At 39.0% G+C, this 18,119-nt stretch overlaps 1 protein-coding gene across 3 annotated transcripts in view; it reads left to right on the top strand.

Annotated features, from left to right (window-relative positions):
• The first annotated feature begins 5,732 nt into the window (after window positions 1–5,732).
• Window positions 5,733–18,119, top strand: part of ATP10D (ATPase phospholipid transporting 10D (putative)) — a 109,010-nt gene continuing 96,623 nt past the window's right edge. For 2 of the 3 annotated variants that reach the window (XM_045474158.1, XM_045474156.1), the window contains exon 1: window positions 5,733–6,025. In XM_045474158.1, coding sequence (XP_045330114.1) covers window positions 5,988–6,025 — 38 coding nt within the window. In that variant the 5' untranslated portion in view covers window positions 5,733–5,987. The remainder of the gene's footprint in view (window positions 6,026–18,119) is intronic. The other variant, XM_045474155.1, reaches the window with a different exon arrangement.

Below are 18,119 nucleotides of genomic sequence, written 5' to 3'. Positions count from 1 at the left end.
CTTCTTATTTGTCTGTTGTTTTGTATTTAGCCAGAGGCTTGACCCTTATTTTTCCATCAGTGCATTCCTACACATATCAGAAGCCCCACTCAAATCACAACCCCATATGAAACTTTTGCTAGTTCCGCTGTCCCATGAGAATTCCCTGTCTTTTACACTCCTATAACACCTGTTCCATACCTCTATAGTAAAGATATTTGTATACATTACATACAGTAAATGTATTAGTATTTCACAAACTGGTATTAAGGTTCTGTGGTGATATTTAAAGGGAGATGGGGAAGATAATTCTAATGAAAAGCACTCTCCTTGAGAGTCATCCAACCCCTACAAGGATTAAGATTTTTGCTAGGCCAGTCAAATCAGCCTGGAATTTCGTCTTAGAATAACTAAATCCCAAGTTCTTCCTAGGCCTCCCATGGCAATAAATGTCTGCTGTGCTGCCCCACTCGTTTGCCAGACCTGCCTAGGCATGACCGAACCCCAGCTGTGGCCACAGCAGAGCCTGGTGGGGAAATAGAAAGGAGAAAAGGGAGGAGCAAGTGTAGAGAGAAGGGCACACTGCATTGGAGGTATCAAGGTGACATTGCTATCAGGAAGAGGTGGCGGGCAGACAACTGCAAATGCACACCTGCAGCTCAGCAAAGGGCAGAAAGCTTGGAAGTCCTCAGGCTGGAAACCATAATTACATTATCACAATGAATGAGCTACCAGGGCAGATCTTGGGAGAATTCATACACCTGAGGTAGAGAAGAAAGCAGATGAACCAGACAAGAGTCTTTATAAAAATCTTTTTTATCTAGGGGCGCCTGGGTGGCTCAGTTGGTCGAACATCCAACTTCACCACAGGTCATGATCTCAGGGCTTGTTGAGTTTGAGCCCCACGTCGGGCTCTGTGCTGACAGCTCGGAGCCTGGAGCCTGCTTCAGATTCTGTGTCTCCCTCTCTCTCTTTCCCTCCCTTACTCACACTCTGTCACTCTCCCTCTCTCAAAAATAAATGAGCATTAAAATTTTTTAATGTTTTATTTAAAAAATGATTTAAAAAAAAAGAAGAAGAGAACCAGGAAGAACCACAGAACTCCCCCAAAGAAGAGTTCCTAGTAGCAGGGAGTGGCTATCAAAGCCAGTTGTGACAATGGAGAATGGGAGAGATACAACTGAGTTTGACAATTGGAATTGTGACCATTGATAAGTTCAGGGGAGAAAAGAGTGAAATCAGACTGCAGGGGCTCAAGGAGTCAGGAAGCGATTGAGATATGTTCCAGTGAATCTTGGTAATGTGGAGAGAGAAAAAAAAAAAAACGGTTTGATCTGAAAGAATAGCAAGATCAAAAGAGAGCCTTCTCTATCATTTTCTCTTCTTTCTTCTCCTTCCTTCTCCCTTTCTCTCCCTTCCTACCTTCTTTCTCCTCCTCCTCTTCTTTGGTGTGGAGAACATATATATTCATCTCTAAATTAAATATACGTAGGTTGAAGGTCCAGTGAAAAGAAACAAGTTAATGATATAAAGAGGCAACAATGGGTACCATAAAGTTGTGGAAGGGGCAAGAGCCGGTGGCCAGAGATACCAACTTCAGAGAGAAATGAGCTTTTTTAAAGAAGGGAGAACCACTTACACAGAAATGCAGGAATGGAGAAAGAGTGAGAGGGAAGGGAAATAATGAGATTTATACATTGTGGTGCTTGGATCCACGTCAGCATGCTGTGGACTCCCTTCTAGTGAGTAGAGGTGGTGAGTTCAGGCTGTCATTTGGTGGGTGCTCAGTTAAGTGTTTGTCAGAAGAGGGGAGCTTGGCTGATAATGATAAGGAATCACTTAGGAATAAACAGAAAGTTTATCAAGAGTGTGGACTCCATTAACTTTTCAATTAGCTTACTTTCATAACATTCTCCTGCTAACACAACCTGGAAACGTAAGAGGGGAGAAACAGCCGGTAGAGTCTCTGCATGGTTGGGAATTGATGGGGTAGACTAGTAGTAGAAAAAGGGATGGAAGTGAGGGTTGACCATGATCAGGTAGAACACCCTTGAACTATGGAACCAGAAATATAAAAACATCATAGAGCTGGGCAACCTACACAGGTCAAAGCCACCAATATCCTGTGAAAATCTCCATGCTAGTAATATGAATATGACCTATAAATCCCCGATGTGAAAGCTGTTCCACCTCTAGCATGTTTCCTCTATCTGCAACGGTCTTACCCTTATTCATCCTTTCATTTGCCTGACTTCTCTTCATCCTTCACACTTTGGCTTGCTCTAACTTTGGCTGACAAGAGGATCAAGTGAGGTGATAGATGTAAACTACTTAGAATAGTGCCTAACATAGAAATGTTTTACTGATGCTCAGTAAACATCCAGGAAAGAAAAAAAAGAGACAAAAAATGCAGGATGATATTACTAAAACGCAGGATGATATTACCTACAAGAGATATGCCCTTATTACTTGAGGCATTGACCTCTCCTTTTTTTTGTCCAGCAGTTAGTCAGGAAACCAATCCTGGGAAACATCATGATCTGTGCTTAAGTCACACTCTGTTAATAAGTATAGAGAGGGGCGCCTGGGTGGCTCAGTCGGCTAAGCGTCCAACTTCAGCTCAGGTCACGATCTCGCAGTTCGTGGGTTCGAGCCCCGCGTTGGGCTCTGGGCTGACAGCTCAGAGCCTGGAGCCTGTTTCAAATTCTGTGTCTCCCTCTCTCTCTGACCCACCCCGTTCATGCTCTATCTCTCTCTCTGTCTCAAAAGTAAATAAACGTTAAAAAAAAAAAAGTATAGAGAAAAAGAAATGGTGGTTTATGAATCCTAAAATCTGCTTGTGTATCACTTTAGGAAACATTGTTATATGTAGAATGTTTTGAGGCAAACAAACAAAAAACACCCTTATATAAGTTCTATGCTAAAGCAGTGACCTCAAGGAATGAATGTTTCTCTTTCGCCTATATAACTGGATAAGAAGTATCAATGGTCATAGGAAGAATCATACTATTTTCTAAAAATGTTTCCTGATAAATTCTTAGTCTACTGCTGCCATGCTAATCTTTGAATGTTTAAGAAAAGAGAGGACAATAGAAGTCAGTGGATTAATAGCTATCACTTATTAAGCACCTATTACATGATGTGGTGTAGTCTTAATAATACTGTTGTAGATATCATTGGATTCATTTTACCTGTGGGGTTTAGAGATGGTACCTTAGATCATTTATCTAAAAATATGCAAAGCTGATTTAAAGCCAGGTCAAACCTAGGCACTTGATTACTATGCCATGTTTCCTACTGGGAATTAATTATGAAGCCATTAGTTTTTTTTTTTTTGTAATGTTTATTTATTTATTTTTTAGGGAGAGAGTGTGAGCAGGAGTGGAGCAGAGAGAGAAAGACAGAGAATCCCTAACAGGCTCCATGCTGCCAGCACAGAGCCCAAAGCAGGACTCAAACTCATGAACCATGAGATCATGACCTAAGCTGAAATCAAGAGTTGGATGCTTAATCGACTGAGCCATACAGGTGCCCCAAAACCATTAGTTTTGAGATACTAATTACAAATAATTTGGAAAAGGTGAAATTTCCTTACATTTATATTGTATACTTTGAATATTAGTTTAAAAAAATCATCAGATGATAGGTACATTATATGAATTATAAGGAAGTAAATATATTGTTTGGCAATTAGCTAATGTGTTAAAGAAACTATGGATTTTTTCTTTCTTTCCTTTTACAAAATGGAAAGAACCCTTAGAAAAGTTATATATTAGAGGAACATTTGCAAAAACAAACTGAAGTCCACTTTAATAGTGGCCATTTGCAATGACATTCATAAATATTAATTTTTTTTTAATTTTTTTCAACATTTATTTATTTTTTGGACAGAGAGAGACAGAACATGAATGGGGGAGGGGCAGAGAGAGAGGGAGACACAGAATCGGAAACAGGCTCCAGGCTCTGAGCCATCAGCCCAGAGCCCGAGGCGGGGCTCGAACTCACGGACCGTGAGATCGTGACCTGGCTGAAGTCGGACGCTTAGCCGATTGCGCCACCCAGGCGCCCCATATAAATATTAATTTTTTAAACTTGACTGGATCTATTTAAATCATAAACAGGGTACATGTACCTTTCCTTGTCAAATGACACAGACATGAAAGCTAATAATTTCCCCTCACTCTTCAATCCTTCCCTTCTGAGTAAACAATTTTGATGTGTATCTCACCACATATTTTCTGTATTTACATAAAAATATACAAATATGTAAAGAATACATAAGGACAAGTTATATTACCAAATGTTTCACATTATTCTGCAAAAATTTACCTAATATTTTTCCTTTACTTTTACTTACAAAATATCACATTTTTAACTTAAATATTACGTCAAATTGTCTGTAATCATTTAAATCTGAGCCAGTGATTCTCACCCTTGTTGCAGATTAGAGTCCCTCAGGGAACTTGAAAGAAAGGAATTGCCAGAGCCCCACCCCTATAGATTCCAGTTTAATTGGGCTGGGTTGAGCCTTGGCATCAAGCTCCCCTGATGACTCTGAGGTGTAGCTGGTTAGAACCACTGATTTAAGCAATCCAAACAGGCGGCAAATACCAGCGGCCTGCCTGAATTGTCCTGGTATGCATCCTCCCAGGAAGGCCCTTCACGGAGATTATAGCATGGGTGCTGACTGGGGAAACTCTGGGAGGCCCATCTTAAATTTCAAGTCTCCTCAAGAAGGTTGGCTATCAGATAGAAAATGTAATTTTAAGTTTAATCCTAAATCCTGTTAGGGACACTCACATGACTGCAAAAAGTGCTACCAAGGCTAGGAATTTTCAGAGGCCGCGTAAATGCCAGTCTTCTTGAATCAACTGAATTTATTCCCAGGGTTGACTACACTCTATAGAGATTTGCCCTTGCCTGCAGAAGTTGCTTTCCAAGTTCTGCCATCACAGGAAGCCACACCCAGAACTCGTTTCTCCCCTCCGGGAGAGGCACGTTCCCAGTGAATGTAGGAACTTGTTTGGCCTCTCCAGCCTGGTCTGGGAGAGTCTGCAAACCTCCCAAGTGGCTCCATGGGTCTGCCCTGGAGAGCTCTTCCCTGTTAGTGAAACATTTGAAGGATCGTTAGTTTTCTTCACTTTGGCTGAGCATTTGAGAAACAGTTAAGAAAATGTAAGATAGATGTACAAATGAGCTGTGGAGGATTTGGCTCCTTTTGTTTCAGTGGGATAAAACAATTGGCGGTCAGTGATTATTAGTTTTTAGTTTGAATTATTGCCATTATTGGCTGTCTTTTCCCAAATCCCTTTTTTCCTTTCTCAAAGCAGTTAGTTGGTCAGAAGTTTTGAGGGACCAAATGGGTTGCTGGAATTTATTTCGGAGAAAAATATTTTTGCTTAAAGCCACAGACCATGGCAGGTATACGGACAAAGTACATTACACTGAGCGAGGCCAAATCAGAATTGTAGTCTTTTTCTCAATTCCTTTCCCAGTTATAAAACAATAACATTAAAAGTTTAGATTTGTTCCTTTTACCCCTCCAAAAAAATAACTGCCAAGCGCTTCAACTCTGGAAAAACGGCCGGGGTGGGACTGTAAAAGCTCTGGACCACCGGGGCCCGGGCCCTCTGCGGGCTGGCAGCTCGGTGCTACAGCTGAGGCCGGGAAGCCAGCCTCCGCCACGCCACGCCCCCCTGCGTCACGGGGGGCGGGGCTGCCGGCGATTGGCTGTTCGCGGAAGCTCTGCTGCTCCGGAGCCAGGCCAGCAGGGCTGGAGGAGCAAGGGGAGGAGGGGGAGGAGGTCGCGGCTTTGGCTCAGGCTTCAGCCGAGCGGTTTGCGGGCTGTCTTCTGAGAAGTGGGTTTTTTTGGTTTGTTTTCTTGTTTTTTGTTTCCCCAAAAAGCAAATGGCTGGCAGAGACGCATAACCCGCCTCCGCTCTTCGGATTTGTGTTGGGTTTTCTCTTGCACCTTGAGAGTCGTGATCGTCATGCTGTGATGTGTGCGGATGGAGGAATTGGTAAGGGTGAACGTGCGAACTCCTAGGTCTGTTTCCTTGACTTCTGTTTCACTTCTCACCCTGCTCCCCCTTCCCTTCCCCTCTTCCTCTCCCGCTTCCCCAATAATTGCTTTCAGGTTTGATGCAGTGCCTCAAAACTAGACTTTAGGTCTGTTGCTGAACTTAAAAAACAAAACAAAACCGAAACGGAGAGACCCCGTTTTCAGTTACTTGATTTTGATTGCAAAAGAGGAATTATTTTATCTATTCTGAATGCTGGGTTTTGTGAGAAGGTAAATTATGCGCGCGCACACTTGTCATCTCATTGTGAAATCCAGCAGTCTAAAGGCAATTTTGGCTTTGTCTCAAGGGTAAGGAAGACAATGGGGGTTGAAGTTGTAACCCAGTAGAAAAGCCGGGTTTATTCCTTAGGAAGGTGTTGTGCTGGAGTTTGCTCAGAAATGGTTTTAAAGGAGCGCTGCAGAAAAGCTCGCGTTCGTCCCCGCACACATTAACTTTGCAGAACTTAATGGTTTGAGGCATCCTTCCTCTTACGTTTTAAAACATAGTCATACTTTCCTATGTACAGCAGAGAGACATCAACTTGGTTAATGAAACCCTCCAGTTTGGAGAGTCAAGCCTTTCTGCTTTTAAAGGATATATTTAAACTATTCTTAATCATAAGGGCATGCTAACTCAGGTGTTTAGAATGTTATCTCAATAAGACCACAAAGTTTCTTGTTGCTTCTTTTCATGCTAGTTCTTTGCAAGGAGAAACAGTTCTGTAGTCTGAGAGCAAGCTTCTGAGTCTCATCAGCTCTAGAAGATTGATCCACAAGAATGGGGGCTCTTTGTCTACCAACTGATTGCTGTACTAGAAAAGTAACTATAGAGGAGAGAGTAATTTTTATATTGGGCTAGGTCAAATATCTGAAGAGTGCCATCATAAAAAAAAAAATCTTTGGCTTAAGAACAGGTGCGTGACATATGATCGTTGTAACACTGTAAACTCCTTCAGTGCCCCAGTGTGAGTCCTCACTCCACTCTACCCCAAGGGGTAATGTCTGCTCCTTCTGGACTCTCTTCTGTTCTCATTACAAATACATATTACATACTTATATTGGGATGATTTGTTTTTATGAAAATGTGGTCATACTACATATATTGAAAAGCAAATTGGCAACATGCAAAAAGTTTTAGGGAGTTAAAAAAAATAACACTAGCTGCTAATTTTTTAAATAGTTACTTATTTATTTGAGAGAGAGAAAAAAACACGAGTGGGGGAGGGGCAAAGAGAGGGGGAGACAGAGAAATTGGAAGCAAGCTCCCCACTGTCAGCTCAGAGCCCAAAGCGGGGCTTGAACTCACCACGATGAGATCATGACCTGAGCCAAAGTTGGAGGCTTAGCGGACTGAGCCACCAAGGTGCCCCAGCACTAGCTGCTAATTTAACATTTGTTAAATTGTATATATAAATGGATAATCTACGCAGTCTAAAACCGGGTTTCAGGAATGCTTGACCTTTGGATGGCAAGAATCAAATACTTTTTTAATACAATTACTTAATGATTAAATAGAAATTGAATAGGATATTGTTTATTTTGATGTCTGTAAAACGAAGGAAATGACTTATTGGCTAGACAAATAAACTTGTTAGAATCTATTTTTAAATTAAGAGGTCAAGAATGTTCACGTACTGAAGGCTTCAGTACATGTCTCAGTTGTTATCTGATTTAATTAGACATAGCCTTTTTGATGAAGGAAAATCAAAGAAAATGCTACAAGCAAAATCGCTTGGGAATAGCCCAAACCCAATGCAATGGTGAAGATACATTGAATAGTTTGTGCTTGCGAAAAGGAGAATCTGTGAATCAACTCTTGGAACAATAGTGTGTGTGCTGTCTCTATTCCTGGTCGTAGTTATAGCAGCTGAACAGCTTTCCTTATCACTTAAGAAGAGGTTTGATGTGAATGTACTCTCTTAAAGATGTTATTCTCTTCCTATTGCCTTAGATGGATTTCTTTCACTTCAGAAATCATCTTAGCCATAGAAACGACACTTTTCATGGAGCTAGTGCCACCATTAGAGAAAGAAGTAACAGTGACACTAGTTTTGTTAAAGAGTTGTGACCTTCATGGAATCTTCTTTTGTGCTTCTAAATGAAGGGTATGTTCATGCAATGATATAAGCTGATAAAATGAGAGTATGTATTAAAACCTGTAAATCCTTCCAGGCTTTGACTCAGTCATACTGGGTCTAGAAATATATACCAAGGTAATCCTCTGAATTTTATATGAAGATTTATAAATATGTTCATTACAGTGAACATGAATGTAATACGAAAAAGAAGAATAAAGCCTGCAATAGCAAAATACCTAAATTATTGTACTATATATCTATATTGATGCAATTCAGTTTCCAAAATAGTTCTGAAAAAAATTTCATTACTTAGAAAGTATTCTAAAAAGATAAAATATCATTTACTCACATATTCAGCTCTTACTATATATTAGGCATTGTTCTAAATTAAACATTGGACAAGACTGTTGTACTTCCTGTTTGTATACAAGTTCCTGTTTGTATCAATGGATGTATTCACTGACATACATGAAAAAAAATTGGATTTCTAGGTGGTAGAGTTGTGGCTTTTTGAAAATATTCTTCTTCACATTCCCAAATCTTCTATAGCTACTATTATTTTAATAATCACAAAAATACTGTTTTGAAAAATGTTGCCAAGAGATACCAAAACTGAAATTAAAACTCTGAGGTCTATATTTTATATACTAGTAAACCCTTTTCAAAGGCTATTATAAACTGCAGTGAGACATAAATGAACACCCATGTGAAAAATTATGCCCAATGAAAAATAGACATAAATGGGCAATTCTCAGAGGGAAAAAAATGGACTTTTTTAAGGTCAGGAGGAGAGGGATGTTTACTAAGTTAGCACACTTTCACACATCACACCAGTAAACTTGGAAAGCAAATTAAAATGTGTGAAGTTGTTGGGAAGGAAGACTTTTTTTCAACGTTTATTTATTTTTGGGACAGAGAGAGACAGAGCATGAACGGGGGAGGGACAGAGAGAGAGGGAGACACAGAATCGGAAACAGGCTCCAGGCTCTGAGCCATCAGCCCAGAGCCCGACGCGGGGCTCGAACTCACGGACCGCGAGATCGTGACCTGGCTGAAGTCGGACGCTTAACCGACTGCGCCACCCAGGCGCCCCGGGAAGGAAGACTTTTTAATGATATGGAAATATGTTTAGGATAGGAGGAATGAAAAGTTACAGAATCTTACTTTTGAAAAAATCCAGTTTAATGCACAGAAACTACTTTATTGGTGGAGAGCAAACCAAATGGTGATGTTACTTATGTTTGGGTGATGGGATTATGGATGATTTCTGTTTTCTCATGGTATTCATCTGTAGTTTCTAAAATTTCTACAGTAAATATATTTTGGTTATCAGGGGAAAAAATTGCTATCCTATTAAATCAGTTTGTTCTAGAACGAAGAGTACATGGACGATATTCTCTTTGTTTTCTTTCACAAAGCCTATATAGTCTCAGGGTGTAATTCCGTGTCAAGTGTCATTGTTTCCGGATTATATTTGATGGTGAGAACATGTGAAAAAAAAAGGGAAATCTCAAGATAAAACTTATTCTAGTCACATTCACTCTAGTGCCCCCAGCTGTTTTCTGAAATTATAAGTGGTGTTGGACTGATGAAAGCTTTATTCCTATTCATGTCCGGTTGATCACATCTTCTTGGGGCCCAAGCTACTAGGCCTTAATTAAACACTTCTTAATTTCTTTTTCTAAAATCTACTCATTTCATTCAAGGCCTTTCTGAATGAGGAAGAGGAGTACATGTCTATATTTCTGTCAGCAACACAAATTTATAAAATTTCAACTCTGTATGTAGGAAAGGTAATAAAAAAATCATAATAGCTTAGTTATGAGAAAGAAGGTCAAAGTCAGTTTTAAATTATCCAAAAATTTGGTGAAGTCTTTTTCTTCAAGGTATAGTTTTCATAACTAGCACTATTTAAAAACATTGTCGTTTCCTTTACATGCTATAATGATACACTGAAGGTTATTGTTAAAAATCTTAATTTATAATATCTTTTCTTCACTAAAGTCTTTCCAAGACAGGTGTTCTCATATATTCTCTCTACTTACCTGTGATGCCCTTCAGCTAACAAATCAACATTTCTACCTTGTCAGGTTAGAAAAATGTCTGATTCTGAACTATTATTATACTTAAAAAAATTTTTTTTAAATGTTTATTTTTGAGAGACAGAGTGCGGGAGGGAGACACACACAGAATCCAAAGCAGGCTCCAGCCTCTGAGCTGTCAGCACAGAGCCTGATGTGGGGCTCAAACCCATGAACCATGAAATCATGACCTAAGCTGAAGTCTGATGATGCTTAACCAACTGAGCCACCCAGGTGCCCCTGAACTATTATTATACTTTTAAGATTCCTAAACCAAGGACCTAGAGAAAAGTGAAATGTTTTCAGTAGGGCAGTGGTATTTTAAAAAATAATTCTTACTCAGAGTCCTAAGCTGTCTTTCCTCTCTCAAATTGTAACATTTCATTTGAGCTAAGTAATGCAAAAGAGGGTGTATTGTAGTCCCCAGTGCCCAATTAGTCACATTTTTTGCCTGCTTGATTTGGGTCATGGTCCAGATGGATGGGGTGATGGTAGGAATGTGTGGACAGAGTATGTCCTGTTGAGGAAGCAGTGTTGGTAACAGGCAGAGGACAGGAGGTACAGTGGGGAATATGAGCGTGGTTCCTGCCAGGTTGTTGGGGTGTCCTCGCCAGCCATTGGTGCTGCTGATGTCACAAATGTGCACTCCGAGATGCCTCTGGAAATCTCTAGTAATCCCACTCCTTGTTAGGTTACTAGTCAACTGTGTTCGGAAGCACATTTTTTTCCTTTTTTCAGTCTAGCCTCCCTGCCTTTTCTCCCCCATTCCAATGTGCTTTCAACTTCTTGCAAAGAAATCCTTTAAATGTCCATATCGTATCACATCCTCTTTTTTTTTTAATTTTATTTTTAATTTTTTTTAATTTACATCAAAATTAGTTAGCATATAGTGCAACGCTGATTTCAGGAGTAGATTCGTTAGTGCCCCTTACCCGTTTAGCCCATCCCTCCTCCCACAACCCCTCCAGTAACCCTCGGTTTGTTCTCCATATTTGAGTCTCTTCTGTTTTGCCCCCCTCCCTGTTTTTATATTTTTGTTTCCCTTCCCTTATGTTCATCTGTTTTGTCTCTTGAAGTCCTCATATGAGTGAAGTCATATGGTTTTTGTCTTTCTCTGACTAAGTTCACTTAGCATAATACCCTCCAGTTCCATCATGTAGTTGCAAATGGCAAGATTTCTTCTTTTTGATTGCCGAGTAATGCTCCATTGTATATATATACCACATCTTCTTTATCCATTCATCCATCGATGGACATTTGGGCTCTTTCCATACTTTGGCTATTGTTGATAGTGCTGCTATAAACATGGGGGTGCATGTGTCCCTTCTAAACAGCACACCTGTATCCCTTGGATAAATGCCTAGTAGTGCAATTGCTGGGTCGTAGAGTAGTTCTATTTTTAGTTTTTTGAGGAACCTCCATACTGTTTTCCAGAGTGGCTGCACCAGCTTGCATTCCCATCGTATATCCTCTTCATATCTTCGATGATTTCCCATTTCCTTCAAAATAAGTATAAATTTTTCATCTTAGTACGGACTTACATGGTCCTAACCTAGATTTCCATCTTTATTTGCCCTCACTCCTTAATGTGTACTTGAAACTCCAGCCATATTGAACTACTCACTGTTACTTAAATGAACACAGGGCTTTTCAGTCTCCTAGCCTTCATTCATAATATTTCTAAAATCTACAAATCTCTCCTGTCATTTCCCCAGAGTTCATTTAACATGCCCTCTCTTCCCAAAAGTCTACCCTCTACTCCCTTTCTGTCTTCCAACCTCATGTCATGTCCTCTCCTAGGACTTTCTGTTTTCTAAATTTATATACTGTATGATTACACTAGTGTTATCTTTTTGTTGTTGTTGTTGAATTGAGTATGTTGACCTGCTCTGGGCACTTCTATTCATTCTCAAAGTACCCAGCACTGTGCCTAAGACAAGGTAAAATAAAGGAACACTAGAAGGTAAGCTCCTAGGAAGCAGAGATTTTTGTCCTTTGTTCCCTGATTTATTTCTGCTATCTGTAACGTTGTTTGGCATATACTCGAAGCTCAGCAAACATTAGTTGAAAGAATGAAGTTATTCAGTATGTTAGGCACAGTGCATTATTTAATAAACCTCTTTACAAAACTCTGTGAGGTAGGTGATGATTATTTCTACTTTACAGATATGGAAACTGAGACTCAGGAGCTAAGAGCTTGTGCTAAGTGGCAGACTGTCAATCTGAGCATCAGTGACACTTGAACTTGTTAGAGCTTGTGTTTTTCTACTAGCTGCAGATTGTTGCTGCACTTGTTGCTGGTTTGAAAACAGCTAATTATATCATCACTTCTTGTTCAAAGATGAATGTGCTTTAAAGGGTCAGTAGCATTGTGTTGATTGTTGGAGTTGACCATTTATTATGAATTCATTTTATAATCCCATTGAATATCATTAATTTCTTTTCAATACCGTTTACAGCTTTCATCTGTCCTTTATTGGTGTTTATATGCTATACCTTGTAATATAGGCATAAACGACAATTTATTGTATTAGTTTTATTTTTCTGAAATGTTTATTTTGAGAGAGACAGAACTGAGCAGGGGAGGGGCAGGGGGAGAGAGAGAGAGAGAGAGAGAGAGAGAGAGAGAGAGAGAAGGAGAGAGACTGAATCCCAAGCAGGCTTCCCACTGCCAGCACAGTCTTATGTGGGTCTCGATCCCGTGAACCGTGAGATCAGCCAACACCAAGAGCAGGATGCCCAGCCAACTGAGCCACCCAGGTACCCCAAAGACAATTTAAATATACATGTCAAGACAATTAAAATTCAGGTATACCTCACTTTATTGTACTTGAACTTATCATGCTTCTCAGATGCTGAATTTTTTACAAATGGAAGGTTTATGGCAGTCCTGTGTCAAACAAGCCTGTCAGTGCCATTTTTCTAATAGCATTTGCTCATTTCATGTCTCTGTGTCACATTTTAGTAATTCTTGCCATATTTAAAACTTTTTCATTATTATAATATTTCATTACTATTGTGTTTGTTATGGCGATCAGTGATCAGTAGTTTGTGGAGATGGAATCTACTGGTGAAGATGCTGTGAAGATAATTGAAATGACAACAAAGGATTTAGAATATTACATACACTTAGTTGATAAAGCAGTGGCAGAGTTTGAGAGGATTGATTCTAATTTTGAAAGAAGCCCTTCTTTGGGCAAAATGTTGACAAATAGCATTGCGTGCTACAGAGAAACATTTGTGAAAGGAAGAGTCAGTCGATACAGCAAATGTCATTGTTATATTAAGAAATTGCCACAGTCACTTTAACCTTCAGCCACTACTGCCCTGATCAGTCAGCAGCCATCAACATTGAGGCAAGACCCTCGACCAGCAAAAAGATGACAGCTTGGCTAGAAACTCAGATAATGGTTAGCATAATTTTAGCAATAAATCAGTTTTTAATTAAGACAGGCATTAAGGTATGTACATTGTTTATTTAAGGTATTTACATTCTCTTTGAGACATAATGCTATTTTGTACTTAATGGACTACAGTGTAATAAAAACATAACTTTTGAATACACTGAGAAATCAAAAAATTCATTGGCTTACTGTACTGTAGTGATGTGGAACCAAACTGGAATATCTCCCAAGGTATACCCGTAGTTGATGTATGTGATCTGTGCGTTCATTACATTAAGTCATGTGCTGAAGTCATTTTTACCCATTGTAAACTAATACTTCTCTGAAATACTTGTAACATATTTTAAGTCACCCAGCACTTCCAGAAGTGAATCTTTAAATAGTTTTTAGAAATTAATTAAATCTCATCCATTATACTGAAATCTCCTTTCTACAGTTCAGCTAAAGAAATGCCTGTCTTCATATATCCAGTGATACCATATACTTTTAAAGGAAACTATGAACTTAAAATTTTAGTCTTTTTTTAAAAAAAGTTTATTTATTTTGAGAGAGGAGCGGGAGAGGGGGAGAGAGGGAGAGGAGAGAATCCCAAGCAGGATTCATGCTGCCAGCATAGGGCCCCATGTGGGGCTCGATCCTACAAGCTGTGAGATCATGACCTGAGTCAAAATCAAGAGTCAGATGCCCAATGAACTGAGCCACCCAGACACCCCCAAATTTTAGTCTTTGATGTGTTTATTTGGTTTGTATTTATAACTCAAGTTAATAATCTGCAAAAAACCTTTGGAAAACAATTTAATGTAGTCAATTAACTTAACCTTTAGTTTTATAAGTATATACCATCTTTCAGAGTTAAATTCTTTCCATTTTAGCTACAAATAACTTCCTTCTCTATCCATTAATTTTTTCTCTTATTCTTCATTCTTTTATTTTCTTTGCCTTGATAAAAGTTTCTGTGGTTACACATCCAGAAAATATGCCATTTCTTGTGTATAAAAGAGTAGTTTCACTAATTATTTGAACGACAGTAACATATACACTATTGGGCTAGAAATGATTAGTTGCATAAAAATATTTAGTCATAATGAATCTATGGAGAAAATATATTTATAAATAAGTTTTTCCAGAGCAGATTTGAGCTGTCTAGGTCAATGATTTTCAGATTCTGGTACCCAGAATTGGCATCACTTAAACTTGTTAGAAATACAAATTCTCAGGCCCCACTGCAAACCTTTTGAATATGAAACTGGAGAGTGTGTGTGTGTGTGTGTGTGTGTGTGCGCGCGCACGCGTGCGTGCATGCGTGTGCATGTGCGTGCACAGGGGAAGAAGCCATGTTTTCACAAATTTCAGGTGATTCTGATCTGTGATAGTTTGAGAATACAGGCTTAGGGTAAGATCCTTAATGAGCAGGCCATAGTCACTGGGTTTTGGTGGACAGGTGCCTGGTCTAGTTTAAAAGGTCTCTGAAAAAGACAATTCCATGGACTCCTGTGTGCCATTTCAAATACTTGTGTGCTACTTGTGAGCTAGCTTCAAAAGATACAATTAAACATTTTTGTGTTTCATAAGACAAAAAGAGGGGGACATTTTTCTCATCCTTTGATCTTGGGTATATTTTTGGAGGATGATTAAAGAAAGCAAATATGAATCCTTATGACTCTCAGTAGGGAGTTTGTGCCTAGGGAATCAAGATTTCTTACCAGAGGTCCTGAGTGTCTTTGTGGAGGTGAGGAATGATATAGGTACCTACTTTGATCATTAAAGTTGTAATTAATTAATTATATATAAAGTCTCCACCTAAAAGTATTTTCATAGTGCATCTTTACAGGCTGTATTCTTTTATTTTTTATTTTTTTTACGTTTATATATTTTGAGAGCGAGAGCAAGCCTGGGGAGGGGTGGGGTAGAGAGAGAGGCAGAGAATCCCAGGTAGGCTCCGTGCCATCAGCACAGACCCCGATGTGGGGCTTGAACCCACAAATCATGAGATTATGACCTGAGCCAAAACCAAGACTTGGACGCTCAACCGACTGAGCCACCAGGCACCCCATCCCTGATCTTAAATGTAGAAGCAAAGCATTATCTAAATGCTTCACAATTTAACAATTTCTCTTTTTCTCGGCATTTGAATTATTGCCCTTTCCAGTGCTGAGTTGATCATCTTTCTACTCAGAACCGAGGACGATGAGCATTTTAAGGCATATTACCTCTTGGCTCCAGAGAAGTGAAAAAGCGGGCTAGATTATCCCAGAACTGTATGAAAGCTTGCTTTCATTGAGCATTATGAATAAAGAAATTCTTTGCTACATTCAGTGCAAAAAATACTCTGTTTTAATTGCTTTTTTAAGGTTACTGGTGAAGTTGGAAATACTTTTTTCCTATGTATTTGCAGTTTGTCAGTGTCTACGTGTTTATTCATGCCCTTCTAGCAAATATTTAAACCAGAAGTGAATAATTTTTTATATTGCTTTTATAAAATATCAAAGTAAAAAGTAGGCCATTGTGAGTGCTAATAGGAAAATTTCATTTTCATTAGGATGAAAATGAAATAAGGCAGAGCTCACAAATTAGCTGTGAAAATTTTAAGGTAGATACAAATGTGAATAAATCTTAGTAATTTTAAACATAGGGTAAGCACATTATCATACAAAATTTTAGCAGGCATAAAATCTTGTAGTCAAACTATGACTTAACTTACGACATATTTATAAGTGTGCAATTTAGGAATTAATAAAAGCCTACCTATATGTGAATGAGTAATTAAACGGTAGTGGAGAGGATGGCTGGATTATTTTATGTGATTGCCACTAACTTGATGTATAATAATGGGTGAGTCAGTGTCTCTGAACCTCAGTTTTCTTGTGTATGAAGTATTTAGTTGGATATTTAAGATCTTTTCTAGCTTTAAATTATGAATTTTTTAAGTTGCTAAGTCTTATCACCTTTAAATGCTTTTCCTACTTGGTGAAATGTTGCCATCAAGTGATTAATAAGTGCTCCATAATAGTAAGAATAGCTGCCACTTACTGATCTATTCTATGCCAGATACCTTGCATATATTCTCATTAACTCCCCACAATAAACCTAAGGGCCTAAAGAGTACTTATTAATTTCCTGATGGGGAAACTGAAGATTATACAAAGTCCTACTAGGATTGAGTGATTAGGGCCAGGATTTGACCCCATGATTGCCTGAAAAGCTCTTTTTTCCACTCTGCTACTTTCCTCTCTCTTGAACAAATGTGATGGCTTGCTCTAGACGTGTATTCAGCAGTAGCATTATTGGCATTTTAGGCCAATAATTCTTTGTTGTGGTAGGGGCTGTCCTGTGATTATAATGGCATCCACGGCACCTATCCATTAACACCCCCTCAGTTGTGACAACCGAAAATGCTTCCCGATACTGCAAATGTCCCCTGGGGAGGCAAAATTGTTCCTAGTTGAGAACCCCTAGTTTAATGCAACCTAAGTCATCAATAGGACAAATATAATTATCTCAAGCAGAGGTAAGAGGCTCTAGGTCGTCTTGGATTACAGAAGACAAGGTAGAATAGACCAAGTAGGATCCCATCATTCAGTAATACTTACTGCACACTTATTGATTGATTGCTTGACCTTTATCTTCTTGAGATTTTTCTTCTTTGGAGAACACTCATTTCTGGGATGCATAGTATATGACCATGAACCTTATTAGATATTAGTTAATTTATTTAAAATATTTATTTAAAATACTTATTTAATTTATTTAAAAATATTCATTGGGGCGCCTAGGCGTCTGACTTTGTCTCAAGTCATGAGCTCATGGTCCATAGGTTCGAGCCCCGCATCGGGCTCTGTGCTGACAGCTTGGAGCCTGGAGCCTGGAGCCTGCTTCGGATTCTGTGTCTCCCTCTCTCTCTGCCCCTCCCCTGCTCATGCTCTGTCTCTCTCTGTCACAAAAATAAACAAACATTAACAATTTTTTTTTTTTAATATTCATTGAGTACTTGCCATGTGGTAGGCATTGTCTGGTTATTGGTTCAAACTGTAAATAGGATGGTCTTAATGCGGAAGCAGCTATTAAATAATTACAGTTCATTCCCCTCTTTCTTACTAACAGTCTTTTACAGCATGTATTTAGAATCACAATCCAGTGTGTTTATTATGTTTTACACACACAGCTTGCCACATAGAGCTAGAATTTGTTGTCCTTTGTGTGATGAATAAAGATACCACGCCATGAAATTTGTGTTCTGCTGTTTAGGAAGGTATTTTGGCTCTTGTTTTCAAAATGGGCACTTACCTGGGTGCTAGCTTCATATCATAACTTACTTGTTTATTGATTAGGTTAGTGTTTTAATGTTCTTTGTATTTACTACTCTGAAACCTGGCCATAAACATGTCAAGGTTTGTCTCATGGAGGTTAATCTCTGAAGTATTTCAGGGAATGAGGGAATCCATGAAGTTCATGCCTGATCCCTCTTCTGGGCTCTTTGTTCCTTGAGGGCAGGAATCATGGAATTTACATAGGACTT

The sequence above is a fragment of the Leopardus geoffroyi genome, chromosome B1 (assembly GCF_018350155.1).
Source record: "Leopardus geoffroyi isolate Oge1 chromosome B1, O.geoffroyi_Oge1_pat1.0, whole genome shotgun sequence".
Classification (NCBI taxonomy): Eukaryota; Metazoa; Chordata; class Mammalia; order Carnivora; family Felidae; genus Leopardus; species Leopardus geoffroyi.
The sequence above is the reverse complement of the archived record's forward strand: the minus strand, read 5'-3'. Positions and strand labels throughout refer to the sequence as shown.